Source organism: Acanthaster planci, linkage group LG02 (genome assembly GCF_054643075.1).
Source record: "Acanthaster planci isolate LZ-2023a linkage group LG02, COTS_SCS, whole genome shotgun sequence".
Taxonomy (NCBI): Eukaryota; Metazoa; Echinodermata; class Asteroidea; order Valvatida; family Acanthasteridae; genus Acanthaster; species Acanthaster planci.
In genome coordinates, this window is record NC_141778.1 from 8990413 (window position 1) to 9013537 (window position 23125).

General features: G+C 40.7%; 3 protein-coding genes and 1 long non-coding RNA gene across 9 annotated transcripts in view; 2 read left to right on the plus strand and 2 right to left on the minus strand.

Annotated features, from left to right (window-relative positions):
* Window positions 1-99: 99 nt before the first annotated feature.
* On the minus strand, window positions 100-8915 carry LOC110987995 (cytochrome P450 2J4-like). 2 transcript variants are annotated; one of them, XM_087132176.1, is made up of 4 exons: window positions 8781-8915; window positions 8370-8629; window positions 2126-3130; window positions 100-1899 (listed from the first exon to the last, which is right to left on the minus strand). In XM_087132176.1, exons 2-4 carry the CDS (start codon window positions 8584-8586, stop codon window positions 1718-1720), a joined length of 1404 nt encoding a protein of 467 aa, XP_086988302.1. In that variant the 5' UTR covers window positions 8587-8629; window positions 8781-8915; the 3' UTR covers window positions 100-1717. The 2 variants fall into 2 exon arrangements, with proteins under 2 accessions (XP_086988302.1, XP_022106910.2); XM_022251218.2 differs by having other exon boundaries at window positions 8370-8900.
* On the plus strand, window positions 3347-13108 carry LOC110987992 (uncharacterized). The gene is made up of 3 exons (XR_002599359.2): window positions 3347-3695; window positions 8021-8119; window positions 11460-13108. It is a non-coding gene; the product is annotated as an uncharacterized LOC110987992 (long non-coding RNA).
* A 565-nt stretch (window positions 13109-13673) lies between these two features.
* LOC110987990 (uncharacterized) lies at window positions 13674-16657 on the plus strand. The gene is made up of 2 exons (XM_022251213.2): window positions 13674-14700; window positions 15179-16657. The coding sequence occupies exon 2, from the start codon at window positions 15207-15209 to the stop codon at window positions 16257-16259; it is 1053 nt and encodes a 350-aa protein (XP_022106905.2). The 5' UTR covers window positions 13674-14700; window positions 15179-15206; the 3' UTR covers window positions 16260-16657.
* Window positions 16658-17320: 663 nt separating this feature from the next.
* The window catches only part of LOC110987989 (uncharacterized), a 29189-nt gene continuing 23384 nt past the window's right edge, over window positions 17321-23125 (minus strand). For all 5 annotated transcript variants that reach the window (XM_087132138.1, XM_087132131.1, XM_087132125.1 and 2 more), the window contains 8 exons: window positions 21871-22001; window positions 21254-21350; window positions 20597-20724; window positions 19935-20027; window positions 19329-19414; window positions 19093-19162; window positions 18542-18658; window positions 17321-18418 (listed from right to left, as the gene is read on the minus strand). In XM_087132138.1, the coding sequence (XP_086988264.1) occupies window positions 18287-18418; window positions 18542-18658; window positions 19093-19162; window positions 19329-19414; window positions 19935-20027; window positions 20597-20724; window positions 21254-21350; window positions 21871-22001 (854 nt within the window). In that variant the 3' untranslated portion in view covers window positions 17321-18286. The remainder of the gene's footprint in view (window positions 18419-18541; window positions 18659-19092; window positions 19163-19328; window positions 19415-19934; window positions 20028-20596; window positions 20725-21253; window positions 21351-21870; window positions 22002-23125) is intronic.

Sequence of the window (23125 nt, forward strand, 5' to 3'; positions counted from 1 at the left end):
CGCCGCCAAACAGCAACTTAAACTCAATAAAACTTGAAATTTAGGCAAACTTTAAAACACAGGCAATAAAATTCAATTCAACTAAAAAGCGTAAAACTCGCAATTTTCATTTGATATATTCCAACTACAAAACATTCTATACAGTTTGCAGAAAAATGATGATTCGAAAACGATCACCGGTAAATTTAAATTAATACGGTCGATTTCCATAAAAGCAGCTACAACATTTGAAAAACAGATCGCACTGTCACCGATGGTTATTTTTGGCTCTTCTAGACTTTCATCTTGTCCAAAGTGCATTTTAACCCTTACTTTCTCGTACCACTCATTGCCTGTAGTCATATGAACTGGTAAGCAAGCCACATCCAGGGATAGGTTTTACACAAAAGTAGTTCACTAATTTTTTTTTCAATTGTAAAGTGTAGGAAACTGATATATCTCGAGTAAACAGATAACAGCAGTGTGATCAATTGAATAGGTGAATAACCCTAAAAGAGCCGGGTTATTTTGGCCCCTCTTAAGCTGGGTTGAGGTGGACTCCGCCGTCCCCCTTGAACTCGGCTGTACCATGCTCAATTTTCAAAAACTTGATAGATATATTAAGGTACTCCTTATACAATTACATTTTTGAAGTTTGAGGTCGATTAAATTTATCCTTTATGTAAGTACATAGAAGTATGCACAGCTTATTATAGCCTTGTAATCTTCGTCTTCACAACTTTTGTTTATTTTAAACGGTCAAATATTCGGTATATATCATTGTTCTGGGAGAAAAACAACCATGTGAGCCGACAATTTCACTGCTATGGGTCTGTTCTTTTGTCGTCACATTCGTGCTTTTCTTACAAGTAGCTGCTAAAACTAAGGCCGGCAGTCGGTACAAAATTAAAACTATAATTCACAAAGTGTTAAAAATTTCACTATAAGCACACCAGATAATAATACATGTACTACAAAATACCAATGGGACAAATTTTGAACAATTTGAGGTTAAATCAACTGGCCGCCCATACAAGTTGGCAAAATAAGAGTGGTCTGCAATAATCCTATAAGACACCCAAATCTTTTACAACCAAGTTTCATAAAACTCACAACTCCAAACCTTGATACGTTACTGGTGAATTAGCCGGAATACCACCAGCAGTACGTGGGCAGGAGTGGACAAAAGATGACGATATCCAATATAATTTAACGTGTTCAATATCAGATTCACGGAGCCATGGGCTTAAATCTGGGGTGGTGGGTGTATATACCCCCCCCCCCCTTTTGCCCAGGCGGATTGTTAAGAATATTACAAACTTCCAAAAGACCAAAATGTGTTCAACAGTAGTCACAAATATTTTTAAAAGCCAAATATGCCGTTCTCATGTAAAATTCTGCAAGAAAGTAATACGTGTTATAGATTGTACATCTGTATCATAAATATCACTCCTTATAGTGCCACATTCCCCCCTTCCCTGGCATTTAAAGTACCATAGCCGGGCAAGTCACCCCTCCCCCGAAAAAAGAAAATCCCCGTCCCCATTCCACCCAACAATCTCCGTCACAAATTTACGCCACTGCGCAGAGCACAGTTTTTCCTAAACTTTGGACATGCCGCAATTAACGACCCTTTTGTATGTTAATTAATACTTAATGGACAGGATATCCCAGACATCATGCCGATGCAACCTGTTGAATCCGGCAGGGAAGAAGCCAGTACTTGCACGGTCATATGTCAATTGCGCTCGACAGCACATATTTCGAACGGCAAAGGCGAGAAGGTGACGCTGGACTTTCCTTCTAAAGTCAGTGGCGGTGCATCAGCGGATTTCATAAAGGTGAACTTGTGCATGAAATAGCTGAAGAAGACGAAAAGCTCCATCTCGGCCAGGTGCTGACCCAGACAGATACGGCGACCTGTGGATTTTAGTCAAGCAAGCAAGATATCTCGGAACGTATATATCACAGAAGATTGCCATTTTTGTCATACATGCATTCATGAAATCATGCAATCAATTTTGAAACAGCTGCTTCATTGACAACCTGACAATCTTGGCCAATGGTACTAACAACAACCTTATCAGTGTATAGTAGCCTTCTTTTGTCTCAATGCAGTAGTGAGGAATTTATTTTCATTACTCACCGACGCCAAAAGGAATAAACTCTTCTGGTTTGACGGCCTCGCCTTCGGCATTCAAAAATCGTTCCGGCTTGAAGCTCTCCGGTTCTGGCCATAGGGTGGGGTCGCGAAAAATCCTCCACAAGTTGGACACAATAAATGTACCTTTTGGTATTAGGAAGCCATTCAGCTGCGTGTCAGCAGCGGCAACGTGCGGCAGACCCAAGGGCACAATACTGGCCATGCGTTGGACCTCCCAGATCACGGCTCGGGTGAGATTCAGACCAGGCTTGTCGGCAAGCCTTGGCCGCCGATTACGACCAACCACGGCGTCAATCTCGGCCTGGACACGCTGCTGAACCTCCGGGTAGATGGCCATGTGCAGGAGACACCACTCCAGTGTAGTGACCGTGGTCTCTGAGCCCGCAGAAAACAGATCGTCCACCACGTAAAGTAAGTTTTTGTTATTTAATCGTGTATTGCTAGATTCGTCAACACTCACACCGTGTTCAGTGGAGGAGGCACCTTTTGGAGCACATCGTTTTATTTCCATTAGGTAAGCGTCGACGAAGTCATTCAAATTGTAAGAGTCAAACTTGGAGCGGTGCAAATCGATGACACTTTTTATGAATGCTAGGATCTGATTGTGATCGGTTTCCAGTCGTTGGAGCTCAGATCTCAGGAAGGGTAGCCTAGCACCCACATCGCCGAAAAAAAAGAAGAACCCGCCTATTCCCAAGTTTAAGACGAGGCTGCTCTCCAAGGCTAGGAGTCGTTGGAAGTCTTGGTCATCGTACTGGTAGCGCTGACCGAAGGTGACGGAGCAGATGACGTTGGACACTGCGCCGGCCAGATGGGGCTTTGGGTTGAAAGGTTTGCCGTTGAAGGCTGCCATTGCTTTAATCAACTCCTCTGCCTCTGTTCCGATCTGTTCTTCGAAGATCGATTTACCGACGCCCAAACCGCGCAGGGTGCTCAAGCTGAAGTGGCGCATCTTCATCCAGAGCTCTCCCGATGAGCCCGTTACTCCTGAGCATTTAAAATGACAGAATAATATTAACCCAATAGACAAGTTTCCCTGACTTACGGCCTCCTACTTGGACCTTACAAAGCCATGCATGGAGCAGATTGTGTACAAACTTGTGCACAGCTCTGATCATCATAATGAACTCGTAAACTCATTCCAAGCACGAGGAAACACATTTTTAAGCAGTATATTTTTTTGTTATTAAACAGGCATTCTTCGAGATGCCCGAGGGGATCCGATGATACCGTTTTAATTTGTTTCGTGTCTTTCCTTGTCGTCCTTAGTTTCTGTTCATAACTGGTTGTCCGAAAAACATTGCGCAATGATATTTAATTTAGTACGTGTACTTCATTATAAGCTCTAATAATTGAAAATGTGGGCCAAGGACCTTGAAATGTAATAACATTTGTTTATTTTTTTATCGATGTTCTTTCTGTTGTAAATTTCCGAGGTTTGGCGGCCTAGTATCAACTTTTAGTTTTTCTGAAGGGTTAGACTGTACTACACGAGCACATAAATGTCGCCCCAAAACGCGGGTTTTGGCACCGCCTTCCCGACTCTTTGCAGGTAATCATGTCGTTCCTTTTACACCCATTTTGTAGCGTACATTTCATTATTTTGTGGAAACTTTTAGGGTCGGATGGCCTACTACATTTACTGCAGTTTATCATAGACAGGTTTAATAAGGATGTGGATGGCTTTTGTTGGGTTGAAAATATGGAATTTAGGTGAAGTTCGAAGAAAAGTAGTGTCGGAGCTTTAATTTAACGTTGATTTTTGACAATAGAGACTAGACGTGTAAGTGCGTTGTGGTTGTGTAAAACGTCACCTGGGTTGATGTGCAAAACTTACGACATTTATTGGATTGTCGGATTAGATTTGGATTTTTTGTGTCATTGGTAATTTAACTGTAACACCTATACATAGGCCCCTATTTGGGATTAAGTGTAGTTACTCTGGAATCTTGGACTGCTGGCTTCAAGTTTAGTAGGCATGGCGGCCGTGTTGGATCCCCGAGAGGGTTTGTGTGTGTGCGGTGCGTGTACGTGTGCGTGCGATCGTCGGTCAGCCAGCGCGGCGGGGTTGACCTGACTGCTTGCGTATGGAATTCCATATCTGGCGTCGTCTGTCGTGCGTCGCCCGTGGGTTTTTTGTCACGATTGCACAGTGGTATTTTTAACTTTGACCCTTGATCGTTTCACATTTACATGTCCTTGTTCGATCATTTTAGCAATAGAACTAGAGGATGTACATGTATTCGTTTTTGCAGTTGCGCCAAACTCCAATTGAAAGAAGAAATAAGTTAAGTAACGTGTATATGAAATAATACCATTTTGTTACATAAATAAATTAACAAAATAGACTTTTGTTAGGGTAGATTGTTTTTCTCGATGACTTAGTTACTCTAGACCTAACTTTACTCGTTAACAGCCTGACTTTAGGTCTATAGCCAATGTAATATTTCTGTCTGTCCCTGCACGATATCCCACAGAACGGAATGTAAATAATAGATTATTTACAATGTTTGATTCCTTAATAGTTTTCATAAGAGACGAACTGATTCAACATTATTTTGAGGGCGGGTATACCTATGATGAAATCTGCTGTATACTCCAAATTAGATTTGACTTTAGTTGCAGGTTGGCTCACAGAAGTCTTTTAAACAGTAACGTTACTTGTTAGCCCCATAAATAATGCTGATGTGCTGGACAACCTGTTCTCATTGGTCTATCCACCATGGCATACACACCCACAAAAACCAATACGTCATATTTTCTGAAACTTAAACCAAGTGTTAATTGCCCCCTGACAATACATTTAATCAACAGTTTGTTATCCACAGCACGTCTAGTATTTCTGGATTTCAAGGTGAAATTGAGAGGACAAGATTGAATATCTGTATCGGTTGGCAGATTTCTTCCTGGAATTTGAGAAAAACAAGTCGGCACATTTTTACAGTATGCAAATTAGAATAACACTGTAGATAAGTTGGCCGGAACATTTTTGCTGAAAATGTTTTTCCCCAAAAAACGCTTGGTTGAATTCTCAGAGAGGCGATATTTTCTTGTCAAGGGGCAGGAGTAGTCTAGCATTATTGGAATTAATTATGTGACTAGTATATGCTTTGCAGGTGGGATTTGTACTTGCCTTATTCGGAAAAGATCTTTAGAAGTGAATGGAATCATAACATTGTCAGTTGTTAAACCCCGGCTTTTGCAGGTCCTATGCAACCCATTTGATGGGCGACGCACGACGGGCGAAGCACGACAAACGACGCGTGACGGACGACGCACGACGAAAAATGGCATGTTTGGAACTGGTAAATGGCAGAATTGGGACACAACAAAAAGCAAAATGCGACGGACGACGGGCGACAGCAGATATGGAATTCCATAGCTTGCGTCCCTGACCCGGCCGTGTACCCGGCGCTGCCTTCATGCCTATTCAGTTAAATGTACATGTATGTTATGGCACGAATCAGTTATTGCAGATTAATATCTATTGTGTAGCCATGTTTATTTTTGAATGAATACTGTGTAACAAATTTTACAGGTCCGCCTGCCCAACTCCTTGCAGGTAGCCCCAGACGAGACTCGGGCCTGACTATTGCATACAATAAACCCAATAGAGGGAAGAGAGCTGAACACTTGTTGTACGTACGTCTACTCGTGAACCTGCGTGCCTTCCCCCCCCCTTTTTTTTCCTCCGCCCCCTTTCCACCGGCCCGGTTCTCCACAGAGACAATAATGCAGTGCAAGAAAATTAAGACATAATAATTAAATACAAGGACATGTACACTGAAATTACAAATAACAACGCAATAGTTCATTTAACAAAATTATGCCAAGAAATGAGAAACGTTAACTCAATAACTGTGACTTGTTGGCCTCCCTTTCCAAAGCTGGGTATACAGAATTGACATGAACATGTACACACTGTGCAATAACGTCAATTAAGCGACATAACTTACTCACTTTAGTCTGTTACATGGGGGGTATAGTGCCAGACTATTTTGAGTTTCGTTCCTTTTTTAAAAATATGGCTTAAAAGGCATGGATATAATTAACCACAAAGTCCAAATCATAAATTTATGTCATAAATGACATAAATTTTTATTGCTTTAATTTTTATTCTCAAGTTCCCCAAACAAAAAAGTTAACTTCATTTGGGGCCGATTGTAAAAAGAGGAATAAGATTACATGTAATTGAATGACAAATTAATATATCCAGAAGAAAGAATTTAAATTGAGAAGAAAAATAACGAAGGTAATAAATACAGAATTAAAATAATATACAAATATTTACAAATATAAGTAGATAATATAAATAATGCTAACGTATAAAAAGGTGAAGACATTACAATTAAATGAATAAATAACTAAATCTAAAAAGGTTATAGGCCTACTGTGTTTTATACAAGTGAGTCCTAAGTTGTTCCAATGTTTAAGGGTCATTTCAAACACTCCAATTATTGTCAAGCATTTGGGAAGTTCATCCAAGAAGCGTGTGGGAACATTCACTGGTTAAAAGTGAAGCTTTTGCGTTCAAACCTTGTGATGGTTGAACTTGACCGTCTTAACGTATCCGTCACCCATTCAGGGGGATATTATGCCTCACTACTGATGATAGAGCTTTAGCAACAAATGTAAAACAAAACAAGACTTCCTTCCAGATTCGAATGAAGATAAATTCAATGTAAGCAGCCCACGAGTGTTATCCATTTCCCTTCTTCCTTGCTTGAGAATCATCCTGTTGCCTCGATGCTGATTTTGTTAGATTTTGTCATTAAGGTTTTGGTTCTAAAGATACCAAAAAGGCTGCCAATACTCAAGAATACCGGTATGTAACACTAGGAACTTGTACAATAAAACAAGTCATTTTGGTACAGCTCCCGAGCAGCACTAGAAACAAACCCAATAATGTATTTGATTTGATGGTGACATAATTGATAATTTTTCATTAACTTCAAGCTGTGCGTTATCCAAGATATACCGCGGATCCACTGTTTTCTTACACCATGGGATAAGCCTTACATGTACTTGTAGTTTTCTTATAGTATCAAAGAGTTGTATTTTGTTGGAATAGATGAACATTCTTGTTAAGTATATTTAATCAGTTTTATGTGGGAGGGGCGCTATCTGGTGGGGGCTGCGCATTAACAGGCACACCAGAACACCCGGGCTCGGATCTCTGCTGGTGTTATTGCTACTTAAATTTCAGCAGTAGACAGGCCAACAGCGGAGGCGACGGCAAACATGAGGAATGCCCTTGCCACCGCATGATGGCGCTGTTGCTACACACCAGCATACTTACGATTATATGTACGATATACATGACATCCCTCACATTTACATTATATTTGCCTGTACACAACAGAGCCGTCAGCAAATAAAATGGTGGCTGGCGTTGTAGGAATTCTTTTCAGACATCAAGGGGGGTGTGTTAAGTGACACTAGGCTGGAGTGTGTATGGGCATTAGACTTGGGGGGTACCCCTCGGTCCCCTTTCGTGACTGGTATATACCTCCCCGAGATAAAAGGATTTACGCCACATCGACCAGCTACATTGCACTCTAGAGCTAACGTTCGCAACAGAATATCCCGACGAAAAGCACCAATGACCTTGTCAATGTCTAAAACGACGGTACATTGAATATTTTTGGAACAGTATAGATTTGTCAAGGTTTGCATGTAAATTACAAAATTCTGTGTTACAGCTAGCTGATGACATGTTCTCATGCATTCAGGTGAATTCTGATATTATCTGCATTAACGGACTCCACAATCTTACAAGAAATGAAGTTCAGGGCAATAGGGCGGTAGTTAGAAAAACTACTTTGTTTGCCAGATTAAAAAAATTGAGTAATGTTTGCCTTTTTCCACATTCTCTAGACATCTCACCAGAACTGAGTGACGAGGTAAAGAAAACACTGAGAGATATCATTTCACCTTGATGATAGAAGGCAGATGGGGAATGGCTTCTAACCTCAGGTACGCAAGAACTAGAAAACTCTGTTATCAGTTGCATTCGAAGATCATTAGCTTACTTTAAGTATTGCTCGGACTTGCTCTCAGAACCACCATTTGATGGCAAATGTTAAATGCATGAATTCTTAATAGCTTCAGTCGGAAAATTCAATGATAATACGCCGAAATGCTTTGAAGATATGTGAACTACGCATACCTATAATGTCACAGCAGCTTATAGAGAAGACAAAGGAGACTTAGTACCGATGCCTACCTTTTCCCATTCCAAATGGTCTCTCATTCAGCTGCGGGTGCTGGAAAGCCGCCTTGGTAGACGAGAAATCATTCAGAACGACAACCGTCTTATTGAACAAACCCACACGGAACACCGTGCCGTAGCGCTCGGCGTACTTTGCGAACACGTGGTGGGGTTGAAGGCCTCGCTTTAGACCCCAGGCAAGCGCCGGGAGACACCCGACGAGCGGGAGCATCCACGGGCCCGGTGGAAGGTTCTCCGGTTGGCGGAAGAACCACCTAAGAACAAAAAGAACCACCACGAACGATAAAAACGTGCGCACTCCGAGCAGTATCCACGCCCAGTCATCCACAAGTGGTTCCAATTCCATTTTCCCCTCTCAACTTAGGAAATGTTGTGCGAAACAGCAAAAGTGGTAGACAGGGTTACCTTCAAAAAATTAATGTCGCGATTAAGAAACCAAACAAGTTCTGCGACTACACCTATATTAATAATTCTTATAAACTCTAGGCTTATCGGCCTTCTGCACGCGACTGGTTCATGTTTGGTGTCTGGTACTCGTCCTTACTTTTTTCAACAAGATGGAGGAACTGACTACTAGTTAATTGATAACAAGACGCCATTGTATATCTAAAAAAAGAATCTCTTTTGATATGGAAATCGGGAAAATATATCTAAACAAACGACAGCATGTACAAGGCACATCTCCTCGGTCGTACCACCATCTGACCTATATCAGGTTTTGACACTTCGAGAAAAACGCGTTTGAAGTTGGGCCTGTTTTGGACCTTTCTTTTCCCCCACTGTACTAACTTTTATTGACACAGATTTCGTATTTTCATAAAGTTCGACAGTTAAATTAATATATGAGATATTTTGTTGGGCAGAATTTTTAGTACTGGGTCAAAATTAGGCGCCAAAACCATATGTGCCACTTCGAGAAAATTTCATCGCCATATTTTATGAGCGCAAAGCGCGAACTATCCAGATGGGTCACTTCGTGGAGCGATAACAATGTTATTTCTCTGTGGATGACCTTTGGATTCCAATGTTTGCACCTTTTGTAAAAAAAAAAAAAAAAAAAAAAAAAAAAAAAAAGATGTTAATTCTTTCTGGAGCTCAATAGCAGACTGGATTAAGGACAAAACAAAGATACACCTTGTAACAGACAATTAACTTTTATTGTTCGGTGTTGTTGGCACTAGACATAAATGCCTTAATCTTATTCTTTTGGTTGCCAGATTTCACATTGATAAAATGAAAATGAACAGCAAATGCCCCTCATTAGAAGCTTTGAAAAAGGATATCCAGAGGTGTTATCATTGGTGAAAAACATAGCTGCAAAAAAGGTGGATAAGGGTTTCCTCTTATGTTTCCTGGTCGATGTGACGTAAATCCTTTTATCTCGGGGAGGTATATACCAGGCATGAAATAGGACAGAGGGGTCACAACCCCCCCCCCACTTCCCCCCAAAAAGTCCAATCCCCATACACACTCCAGCCTATTGTCACTTAACACACCCCCTTGATGTCTGAAAAGAAGTCCTGAGATACCAGTGTAACAATGACCAACACAAAGGCGGGGGGGTAGCCTACTCTCTGTCCCATAGTTTGCTTCATATGGGGAGGTAGAAGAAAATTAGATTGAAAGTTTCCTATTCTTCATCCTTTTCTGTGCTCACATGTGTGCCCCACTGCCTTAATTAAGGAAGTGTCTTGGGCTTATCCTGTTTGATTCCTTTTTTATCGATCTTCCTCACCATACAACGCCAACCACCATTTTATTTGCTGACGGCTCTGTTGTGTACAAGCAAATATAATGTAAATCTGATTAAGTATACTTAACAAGAATGTTCATCTATTCCAACAAAATACAACTCTTCGATACTATAAGAAAACTACAAGTACATGTAAGGCTTACCCCATGGTGTAAGAAAACAGTGGATCCGCGGTATATCTTGGATAACACACAGCTTGAAGTTAATGAAAAATTATCAATTATGTCACCATCAAATCAAATACATTATTGGGTTTGTTTCTAGTGCTGCTCGGGAGCTGTACCAAAATGACTTGTTTTATTGTACAAGTTCCTAGTGTTACATACCGGTATTCTTGAGTATTGGCAGCCTTTCTGGTATCTTTAGAACCAAAACCTTAATGACAAAATCTAACAAAATCAGCATCGAGGCAACAGGATGATTCTCAAGCAAGGAAGAAGGGAAATGGATAACACCCGTGAGCTGCTTACATTGAATTTATCTTCATTCGAATCTGGAAGGAAGTCGTGTTCTGTTGTACGTTTGTTGCTAAAGCTCTATCATCAGTAGTGAGGCATAATATACCTCTGAATGGGTGACGAATACGTTAAGACGGTCAAGTTCAACCATCACAAGGTTTGAACGCAAAAGCTTCACTTTTAACCAGTAAATGTTCCCACACGCTTCTTGAATGAACTTCCCAAATGCTTGACAGTTGGAGTGTTTGAAATTACCCTTAAACATTGGAACAACTTAGGACTCACTTGTATAAAACACAGTAGGCCTATAACCTTTTTAGATTTAGTTATTTATTCATTTAATTATTTCTTTACCTTTTTATACGTTAGCATTATTTATATTATTTACTTATATTTGTAAATATTTGTATATTATTTTAATTCTGTATTTATTACCTTCGTTATTTTTCTTCTCAATTTAAATTCTTTCTTGTTCTGGATACATTAATTTGTCATTCAATTACATGTAATCTTATTCCTCCTTTTACAATCGGCCCCAAATGAAGTTAACTTTTTTGTTTGGGGAACTTGAGAATAAAAATTAAAGCAATACAAATTTATGTCATTTATGACATAAATTTATGATTTGGACTTTGTGGTTAATTATATCCATGCCTTTTAAGCCATATTTTTAAAAAAGGAACGGAACTCAAAATAGTCTGGCACTATACCCCCCATGTAACAGACTACAGTGAGTAAGTTATGATCAGAGCTGTGCACAAGTTTGTACACAATCTACTCCTATGCATGGCCTTGTAAAGTCCAGGTTGGAGGCTGTATCTCAGGAAAACTTGTCTATTTGGTTAATATTATTCTGTCATTCTAAATGTTCAGGAGTCTCGGGCTCATCGGGAGAGTTCTGGATAAAGATGTGCCACTTCAGCTTGAGCACCCTGCGCGGTTTGGGTGTCGGTAAATCGATCTTCGAAGAACAGATCGGAACAGAGGCAGAGGAGTTGATTCAAGCAATGGCAGCCTTCAACGGCAAACCTTTCAACCCGAAGCCCCATCTGGCCGGCGCAGTGTCCAACGTCATCTGCTCCGTCACCTTCGGTCAGCGCTACCAGTACGATGGCCAAGACTTCCAACGACTCCTAGCCTTGGAGAGCAGCCTCGTCTTAAACTTGGGAATAGGCGCGGGTTCTTCTTTTTTCGGCCATGTGGGTGCTAGGCTACCGTTCCTGAGATCCGAGCTCCAACGACTGGAAACCGATCACAATCAATCCTGGGGTGATATTTATGATACAGATGTACAATCTATAACACGTATTACTTTTTTGCAGAATTTTACATGAGAACGGCATATTTGGCTTTTAAAAATATTTTTGACTACTGTTGAACAAATTTTGGTCTTTCGGAAGTTTGTGATATTCTTAATCCGCCTGGGCAAAAGAGGGGGGGTATATACCCCCACCACCCAAGAATTTAAGCCCATGGCTCCGTCATTCTGATATTGAACACGTTAAATTATATTGGATATCGTCATCTTTTGTCCACTCCTGCCCACGTACTGCTGGTGGTATTCCGGTTAATTCACTAGTAACGTATCAAGGTTTGGAGTTGTGAGTTTTATGAAACTTGGTTGTAAAAGATTTGGGTGTCTTATAGGATTAGTGTAGACCACTCTTATTTTGCCAACTTGTATGGGCGGCCAAGGTTTGCATTTGCAAAGTTGATTTAACCTCAAATTGTTCAAAATTTGTCCCATTGGTATTTTGTAGTACATGTATTATTATCTGGTGTTCTTAAAGCAGCGTATATTGTTTTAATTTTGTACCGACTGCCGCCCTTAGTTTTAGCAGCTACTTGTAAGAAAAGCACGAATGTGACGTCAAAAAAACAGACCTATAGCAGTGAAATTGTCGGCTCGCATGGTTGTTTTTCTCCCAGAACAATGATATATACCGAATATTTGACCGTTTAAAATAAACAAAAGTTGTGAAGACGAAGATTACAAGGCTATAATAAGCTGTGCAAACTTCTATGTACTTACTTAAAGGATAAATTTAATTGACCTCAAACTTCAAAAGTGTAATTGTATAAGGAGTACCTCTATACATCTATCAAGTTTTTGAAAATTGAGCATGGTACAGCCGAGTTCAAAGGGGGACGGCGGAGTCCACCTCAACCCAGCTTAAGAGTGGCCAAAATAACCCGGCTCTTTAAAAAAAAAATTAGTGAACTAGTTTTGTGTAAAACCGATCCCTGGATGTGGCTTGCTTACCAGTTCATATGACTACGGGCAATGAGTGGTACGAGAAGATAAGGGTTAAAATGCCTTTTGGACGAGATGAAAGTCTAGAAGAGCCAAAAATAACCATTGGCGACCGTGTGATCTGCTTTTCAAATGTTGTAGCTGCTTTTATGGAAATCGACCGTATTAATTTAAATTTACCGGTGATCGTTTTCGAATCATCGTTTTTCTGCAAACTGTATAGAATGTTTTGTAGTTCGAATAAATCAAATGAAAATTGCGAGTTTTACACTTTTTAGTTGAATTGAATTTTATTTCCTGTGTTTTAAAGTTTGCCTAAACTTCAAGTTTTATTGATCAGTCGCTGTTTGGCGGCGCAGCCGTTGTAAACCCTCAGACAGTTGATAATTTATGTCAATTCGGAGATCTTGCTATTATAAATTGACTAATGCACTGGCCAGTGATTGGTGTTTGTTTCTGAAGACTGGTTGGGGCCACTCATAATTCTTAATTAATACCCCTGAATCTGTGCAGTTGTGTGGTGCGCTATGTCCGACACGCATTTCTGCCTCTCTCTAACCTCTTCCAAGGCAACGCAACAACACGACGCGACGACTCCCTTGCGTCGTGCCGTCGCGTCGGACCGTCGCGTTTTTGTCGGTACATTTGTACACAAAGGACACATCGTGTCGTGTAACATCTTGCCGTCGCATCGTGTAGTTGCGTTACTTAGAAGCAAAAATGTGTGTCGTAAATAGTACACCATAGTAAATAGTACATCTTGCAGCGATACAGAAAGAGCGCCCTCTACTGGTCCTAGCATATTGACAACGTCAACAGATCGACGACCCCATTGAACTGCGCACCATAGCAACGGCGTCGCGACTTTATTGTTATGCGCCAACAATAACACCGAACAAATACCAGTGCAAACAAAAATCACCAACCCCATTGAGTGTGGGACTTTGTAGTTATTTTCACAGGCAGGACCGGTCTATTGTTGAGCTCTGTTGGGCGCCGGTAAATCGATCTGCCAGGGAAATTTTGGAGAGTTGGATGAACGCAGGTTGATGAGTTCAACAGGTGGTTGGGCGCAACTCTGCCTTTGATGAAATTGGACGGTAGCGCAGACGAAATGGTGTATCAGTTAAGACCCGTTGATTCGACAAGTGATAAAGTTCATATACTCGACAGCAGATTGGCTTCAAAGAAACACTTTTATTGCCTGCAGTGCAGATTGAGAAGGGAGGGGTATATCCGGAAATTTACAGGGACAAAATCGACTTGAGATTGATGAACACGTCCAGGATTAAGAAGTGATCAACTCTGTTGAAACGGGGTGGCAACAGGTGTGACTTGAGCGCTCACTGTTCAAACGAGATGGATGATGTTAAAATTACAGTATATGTTACGTGAGCGAGACTCAGTGAACTTTTCTCGTGGAAACCTCAACTCCCGTGCGTGGTCAGGTTTGGTGCGAGAAAGATTCGTGAAAAACATTAAATTAAAAAAAAAACTCATCATTTGCTTGCAGACTCTGATACACATGTGCATGTACATCGAAGATTTGGCTAGTATACATCGATTGATGATGATATGGTCATGCGAATGCTGTAATGAATTAAGTACATGGAATAATTCATGTGTCCCATTGTGTCTGCAACTATCATGCTGGCGATTCACAACATGCAATGACGATGTGGAGGAAATTAACATTGTGCTACGGTGGAGGTGTTTGCAGCTCGTTGGCACTGGGACGCAGACGTGGAGCTTCCGCTAGACATTGCTCTCGCTGCATGTGAATAGTCTGACTGTCGTCGCGTCGGTAGGAGCAGCACCGAAAGCACATCCATCACCACCGTTGTCATCAACCATTCATTAGTGAGTTCTATTATAGAGCCACTGGTTCTGTTTATAGTATCCAGCATTCCACTTGAGTCTGTGCAAAGATCGTGGTCTCCAACATCAAGGAAAATTTAACTGAAAATCAGCACTGGTGATCCCATGAGTCTCATTTACAAGTGATTAATGGTTCTCCATAAGATTAGGTTTGGACTTTGTTTTCTGTTCTTTATCGCAAGAGATCGCAAGTAGGATTTATACGAATCTCTGGAGCGGACATTGCAACTGAAGAGAGTTCTATCCTTTAAATTGTATTACACTGCTTATACTGTAGTGTCTAGGTGACACTATAGTAATCATCGGTGAACAAACTGTTGTCAGTTTCACAAAATGTTTCATCTGAAGTAATTCAAAATCACTACATTCTAATGGTCAAGTTTTCGTTAATGAGCAGTGATACTGGTACTAACATATAAAGCAGTTGGGGGTTATTTTGGTTCGGTTGCATTTGCATTAGTTTGTTGAATTTCACGGTCTGAGAGAAAATGGCGGCCGAGGACAGCATGCTGTCGGCACCACTGGTCCTGCCGAAGCAACCCCAGCCGTTTGCTGTGATCAGCGAGCAGTGGCAAGATCGACTCCAGCTCAGCTCCCCTCGACCGGAGAAGAGTGGAGACTCCGCGGAAGGGGACATTTACAGCTTCGGCGACGTCTACGAGGAGAACCTCTACAAACTCATCCACAAGCACCTGGAATTGGACACCCACGACCGGCTGGCCTACGTAGGTGCTAGCAAAGGTAGCCTTGCCGAGAAAATCCGGGACAGGTTCTGCCTCCTTCAGCCCATGGTCAACATCTTCCCTGGCTTGATCCACTACGAGGAGACCCCGAACCAGCGAATGCTGCCTTTCAAGATTTGTCATGTGGGCGCAGAGGAGTACTTCCGTCAGCTGTCGGAAGACCTGGTGAGTGATCACAAGGAGCAGCCATTCGATAAGATCATCTTAAAGGATTCCGTGCAACACCTAACCAGCCTGGCCGAGACCTTCTCGCATATCATGAGAACCCTGAGCCCAAATGGGAAGGTCCTGATCATCCACCGGCCGGGACCCATGAGCACCCTGCCCGTCTTCAGCGAGGCCTCCCGGCGGTTCATCGAGAATGACTTAGACGAGCCCTACATCAAGATCATTCGGAGCCTGCAAGAGATCAAGGTAGACGCCAAGTGGGAGATCGAGACCCTGCCAATCGTCATGTCAAAGGTCAAGTGGCTGGCTATGCTCCAGGAGAAGTTCCCGCCGCAGATGGAGATTATTAGCAACTACCAGGTGCAGACGGGCATCCGGGAACTCACGGAGGGGATGTTCAAATACCAGGGAGAGGAGGTTGAGTTCTTCGACCGACTGCTGTTCATCACGGCGTCACACCGCATGAAGGACAGCGAGTTTCCCAGCATCCAGCGACATGGAGCAGCCGCCGGAAAACCGTACCCAGGCCTCATGGACATGAAGTACACGTTACAAGTAACCGGTGATATTTATGGTCACGTGCAAAAGAGAGTGGAGGAAGAAGACAAAAACAAGAAGATTTTGTTTTAGTGAGAAAAATTCATAAAATACATTTTTTGTGTGTGTTGTCGCACCGATGGCCAACTATTCTCCATGTACAATACGTTAAATAAGGAAACAATGGACTTGCTAAATTACAATTTATGTGGACAGCGCCAAATTGCTTTTGCATTCTGTAAATTTGATCGATGGTAAAATTGCAAAGTTGTACTTAATTTGTTCTCACTGTTGCACTTCATTTCTCTTTAATTTTGTACTAATAATTTTACCGTGACTGTGAGATGGAATTTCATTCCTTTTTAGTGTTTTGCGGTAAGGTTAGCATTCTCGAAAAAAATCAGAGATTTAAAATCTTAAGTTAACCCTTTGCTTTTTTGAAATTTCAACAAGAAAAAACAGAAAATTAAAATTGCTTGCATTGGCCCAAATGTCAAACTTTCTGGGAAGTTATTCCCTCTGCTCTCTACTGAAGTGTAGCGGCCGGTAAATTGCGGCGTCAAATCTTTTCCCTTGAATGGCAATTTGTGACTGTTAACAAGATTTTAGACAAGAAAATTATCCTCTGTCAGTCATGGAACCCGGTTTGTAAAAGACGCCTTCCTTCCTCTATGCGTTAAACTGCACATGCATTAAAAATAATACTTACACTTGTACCAAACGTCACAAATTAGGTTAGGCTTTTGTACCATGTACAAGGAAGAATCTCAATAATGAGTGTGTGGTTCTGACAAGAACCGATGGCGAACCATTCCTTGTACGTGGTGCAACCGCAAGACTATCCTAATTTAGTACTTCCACAATGCATAGCTTCAAGTCCAAACGTCACAAGTATGATACTAGCTGGCAGCTCTTCCATGATAGCATTATTGGAGTTGATTCATGAAGCACGATTAACCCCTGGCAATTTTTACCGAATTTGTGAAAAATTAAATTGGAATGACTCTACAAGATATGCCTTTCGGTCCCTAAAACACATTCCCATCATTTTTTTCTTATAAATGCAAGGTGGATATCCCGTCAAGAATTAAAGTTTTCTTTTAAAGGAATTTCCCCCAAATCCAACAGAAGTGAAGCATGTCCGATGCCCAATCTTCAATTGATTCACAGCTTTTATTTGAAATCACTAGTTCATTAAATAGCCGTTATTCATAAATAAACTGTTGTCAAAATATACTCATAAATAATTGATTGAATCATCATCATTTTGTATTATCAAAATTATCTAAATTGCAACACTTTTCTAAAATTAAAAAAATAAAGAAACGAAAGCTACAAATGAGAACCAGTTATGAAGTTAAACAGGCAACTGCATATGTTGTTATCACTGGTATCTCATTTTCAATCAAATTTTTTCCATTTTTTTGCATTTTCACGCTTAGAATCCCTACAAAATATGACTCAAGGAAGTCTTGTCATAATTCATTTTGATATTCAGCACAGCGGTGTTTGCACAGAGCATCTTTTTCATTATTCAGTTTCTCTTTTTACAACTAGACCTCTCTTCCGTTTAGATGACGACGAGTTTACTACTGACCTACAAAATTCTTCTTTGAAACTTTTTGGTATGTACCCTGTAGCTAGACTATGACCAAATAAAAATCATTATTTTGCTGCCAGAATCCAGATAGAAAACAGGGAAAGTTAATGCAGGTTCATGATCCAAATCAAAACATACGCCTTGATAAATGTTTTGCTTATGTATCTTCTAGTCATAATTCCTACTATTGCTCGACTTCTAACGGTATTTGACCAAAACTACGGTAAATATTTAAGAAAAAGTATAGTTTGGTCCAGTATCTTTCTCTGTGTAGTTCTACCCGTTTCTTTACCATAAAAATACTGGTACTGTATTTTTCTATGAAGGTTATCCAGCTTCTGCATGTACCTGAATCAGAAGTCTCTGATTGGCTGTTTCCTTGGTAGCACCTAACTACTGGCCAATTAGAGAGGCCGAGCAAAACTGCATAGATTTTAAACATCTAATTAACTCCACATCCAATTGGCCTAGTCTCTCAAGCTGCCCATTATGGCTCATATAATTGGCTGAATGGTTGAGGTCACCTTACTCTTGACAAATTAAGCGGGTCGGATATAATGTTTTCATGGATGTCAATGAACAGGGGGATGTACGTCAGAAAATCAAGAAAGTCCACAGTTCCTTTGCCCTCGCGGTTGAATTTCTCTACAACCTGTGACAAATAAAACAAAAAATACAAACACGGACATAATAGAAAGCAATTCAAAGTGGTCGAGAAATAAGGTCAAAGAGTCAACTTTTTGATAAGCTTGCACTCGGGAAATGTTTTACTTACCAGTTTGACATGCTCTGGTTTGAGTCCACCAGCTTCCAACTCCACAACAAGATTCTGGATGGGCACTTCACCTCCATCTGCCTCATCATCTTCATCCGCTAAGAGGAAAAATAGTTCCTGCAACCACAATAAAACAGTTACGAGAAAGGATCAAACATGCAATGAATTAATGAGCAAGCTTTAAATTGACAGAATCATGTTGACTGAGGTTTGAATGAATTTAGAAGGATGAAAGCTTATTTGGCAAAAAATCCCATCACAATATTTTGCTGTTAGTGGAGTGGCTTCAGGCTGTCAACCTTACGTTTAAACTGAACCCTGCCTAAAATGGGGAATGGAGTTTCCAAGAGTATCAATCCAACCCCCTACAGGTGAGCTTTTCTTAATACCACGTTTAAATATCACCTGGCTTCTGAGTTCCAGAGCTACCATGCATGTTACATGAACATCCGGTTTCTAAGTAACACAAAAAATTCTGCCAATCTTGATCGCACTGTCCTGTGTTCATTTCCTCATGAGGCTTCACTGTGAATATTTATGGGATCATGCACCTTGGCTTGCTGCATTTTCACTTCCAAGGCCTCAAAGTTCATCTTATTGATTAACTTCCGTATGAATGGTCTGCAAACGAAAGAAAAGAAGAATATTCAACCAAACCCTTGAAACAAATTTCATCACTAAAACAGAATGAGTACCTTTATAATTATCATAGCTGCACTTTTGTAATGGAGTTTTTCATAAGCATTCATGAGCAATGAGGTGAAAAAGTAGTTCACAGGATTCTTACTCTAGTCTGGAGACTTTTTCAGACAATGCAGCCACCACAGAAAACAGCTTGAAGTCTATCCGGTGTCTCTGAGGCAAGTCTAACACCTGTTGAAATTACCAGAAGGATTTCCAGGTTATCATTTATATCGGGCAAGGCAGAATTCTGTCTTGGGTTACATTTGTTCTTCCAGCTACTTGTATTGCCATTAATCTTGTGTGTGTGCGTGTGTCAAATTTACTAAGAAAAGATATTCAAAGGATATTTCAAAGTCTCGGCCTAAATGCCTCCAAAGCATTTGTAATTAGTCTATGACAAACAGGACAGATACTGAATAGAATAAAAAAAATTCATTGCATATCAGAAATTTGCAATTGGCAATTTGAAATTTGAAAATTTTAATTGGAAAATTTAAAAAGTGAAACTTGAAATTAGACAGACAACTGGAATGTGTAAAATTGCTCATATTTCAAATTTCAACCTAATTTTTTTCAAATGCAGTCCATGCATTTCCTGAAAAAAATTTGAACCCAGACATAAATCCAAACTGTGGCCGAATCACGTCTATTAAAACATGTCTGTGCGAAATAAAATAAGTACTTTTAGTTTAAACATTAAATAACCTACGTGGTAAATGTACTGGCATTCTTTCTCCGTGATCAGATAACTGTTGACTTGTTTTAGAGTGGACTCCAGATCCTTCACGTCAACTTCAAAATTCTAAAAAAACATTCATGTCAGACCAACAAATATCAACCTCCCAACATAGCATCGAAAGCTTCCGTTTCAATTGAACAGACAGGAAGGGGTTATCAACTCAGCAAATTACAAAATAATATATGTGAAAACACAGCACACGATTATAGTCATCATTTGTTGATAAATAAATGGCGATAGGGTCATTCTGCCTCCATAAAAACGACTTTCTGGTATTTCACACATGATCCTTTACATGTACTAAAACATTCCACAAACACTGAAACCCTTAACAAGTACTCACAAGCCTTTACAAGTACTCACAAGCCTTTACAAATACACATAAACCTTTACAAGTACTCACAAGAATTCACCAGTACTCACAGGCCTTTACAAGTACTCACAAGCCTTTGCAACTACTCACAAGCCTTCACAAGTACTCACAAGCCTTCACAAGTACTCACAACCTTTTACAGGTACTCAAAAGCCTTTACAAGTACTCAAAAGCCTTCAAAAGAATGCAAAAGTTCTCCAGCATAAAAAAAACCTTCCTGTGTTGTCCACCTTAATGAAACCTTGGCTGGTTTTCCTACCTGTACTGGATTCATTTGCTGATACAATACGCTTTGCTTCCGTCGGAAGTCATCATTAGTGGCAGCTCGGCTAAGCAGGTCTTGCCTCTTTAAGACATTCTCCTGAAGTGATGCTCTTGTTTTCTCATCTGTGAGAGGAATAAAACATTTCCAATCTTTGAAAATGAGGATGAAGCATGTCTGTGGAGAATTTGTGTGACTTGGGATTGAAATTTTGGCACCTACATCATGAATCCAGTTGCTTTTCACTGGTTGTGTCCTTGTAAACAAGCTGCTTTACCCTAACTTGCCTCTCTCCACTCAGGAGGATAAATAGGTGCTGGCGTTCGCTGAGGTACAACCTGTGATGAATTAGCATGCCATCCAGGTGGGAACATGTTCTTAGTTGATTCCAAGCCAAAGACTCAGAAGACAAGGTGCCCCCCACAGAAAAAAAACGGATGAATGGATGTTGAACAAGGCTAACAAAAACTTGCCCCAAAAAACCACACCACTGAAAGCTGGTGCCCCCATAAGATGCTGGTGTCCCCTTTGTGCCCCCCTGACTAGTAAAATCCTAGGAGAAGAGAATGATGGCAAACTTTTAACATGTACAAACACAGAGAGGAAAGGTCACTGAGAAAATCTCAGACTGCATAGTCTGAGACCATGTCTTACCAAGCAAGGCAGCGATTCTCTCCTGAGCAAAGTCGTATTTCTCCTGTGCTCTTTCTCTTTCAAGGTCTAGCCTCCTCACTGAGGGATCCGACTCAAGCTGAAAGAGAAGTACATTCATATTCACCATAGAAAATCAAGAAATTTCAATTTTTTTCTGTTAATTTCAAAACATCGCTTTTCAAACCTTAAATATAATGGGAGATGGGATTTTTGAATCCTGAAAAGTTTAGTTGTCAGTTCCTGAGTTCTGTTATACTGTTGTTTAGGCATTTTTCAGGAGAGGGATTTGAGTTGGTTTCCTCTTTTATGACATAAAGACTTTAATTCTCTCTAATAGAGACTTTTATTTCTTTTATAGAGTACCGAAGTGACTATGTCATGAGCACAATTATGTACATAAAAGATTTTTGCGCGAGAACCAGCGCATGGACCAACACGCACGCATACTCCATTCATCTGCACCGTACTTCCTGGTTTAATATGACTTCACACTTCAGGACTCTATAAGAGAGGGTATTTAGACGTAAATTCTTTCCACACTCATGTAATTCAAAATATTTTGAATTACAGATTCAAAGAATTGATGCGAAAATAATTTCTTCCAAATTTTTGGCTACCATTTGCCAGTGGCGGTTGGTGAGCCTACTCAGAACCCAGTCATCATTCTCTGGATGGACTTCCTCTCTGCTGCCCTCGTCTGGATTCAGATAGCCCAGCTCCTCCACCACTGAGATAAACTGCACTTCACCTGGAGAGGAACAGCATGATTCAACATAAGACGAAATGTTCCAATATTCCATAACCCAACCTTCCAGTGTGACTACTTTTCAACTCCAGTGTTGTAGTCACGACCATCAGAAGACCAGGCAAAAGACCAGTCACATGACCAGTTTAAGTGACAATTTAAAAGTAACAATGATAAAGGAGTATTTTAGTTGCAGTTTATTTTAAATATAGCTTGTGACTGGGGCCAATTTCATAAAACTGTTTACGCTTGAGCGACTTTTTGTGCTTACGGTAGCATGAAAATTCGCTTAAGTGTAAGCGCATTTCACCATCGACTTTTGACAGCTGTTATGCTTAGCAGGAGAAATACGTGCGCACGCAACACAAAACGTAAAGTCGTCTGCTAAATAAAGGACACTTTTCCACTTGTCATCTGCATTTGTTCGCTTCTGAAAGTAGTCATGCTGGTCTTCAGATTGAAGGTCTGGGTTGTCTTAAGACCAATTCATACTTGAGGCGAATATGAAAGCGAAATTAATTGGACATCACGAAACACTTGCGGCAAAACCTTACTTAAGTTGAAACTTTTTCAAATTTGTAGCACCAGTATATGATCCAACGTCGCAAATTTGCATTTGTGTTCGCTTCTGCACCTGATATGAATTGGCCTTTAATCTGGCCCGAGTTGGGGTTCAATCTTAATGGCAAGGAAGACAGCGGCTGGTGGGAAGTTCATCAACTGGGTTTATGCATGCACCAAGAGAACAAACAAAAAGCCCGTACAGCGTAACAGAACTTTGTCATGCATGCTCGATCTGCAGTGCTGTAGTCGAGTCCATCACAAGTCCCCGCAAGTCCCTGTAATAAGTCCATCACAAATCCAGCACAGGTCATGCAGCCTTGTGCCAAGTTACAGTGAATTCAAACTAACTGTGAAAAAAGCATTCCTTTGTCCTTGTTCACCCTGTTACTTGTCACTAGGCTTTGTGGAAGGACCTGTGGAAGGACCTGTGGAAGGACCTGTGGAAGGACCTGTGGAAGGACCTGTGGAAGGACCTGTGGAAGGACCTGTGGAAGGACCTGTGGAAGGACCTGTGGAAGGACCTGTGGAAGGACCTGTGGAAGGACCTGTGGAAGGACCTGTGG

Bases quoted from the DNA above. Each gene is read 5' to 3' on its own strand.
- LOC110987995 (XM_022251218.2), bottom strand. From the start codon at position 8,721: ATGGAATTGGAACCACTTGTGGATGACTGGGCGTGGATACTGCTCGGA. The intron at 3,131-8,369 runs GTAGGCATCGGT...TTAAATGCTCAG, and splicing joins ACCATTTGGAATGGGAAAAG to GAGTAACGGGCTCATCGGGA. The intron at 1,900-2,125 runs GTGAGTAATGAA...TAAAATCCACAG, and splicing joins GTTTATTCCTTTTGGCGTCG to GTCGCCGTATCTGTCTGGGT.
- LOC110987990 (XM_022251213.2), top strand. From the start codon at position 15,207: ATGGCGGCCGAGGACAGCATGCTGTCGGCACCACTGGTCCTGCCGAAG.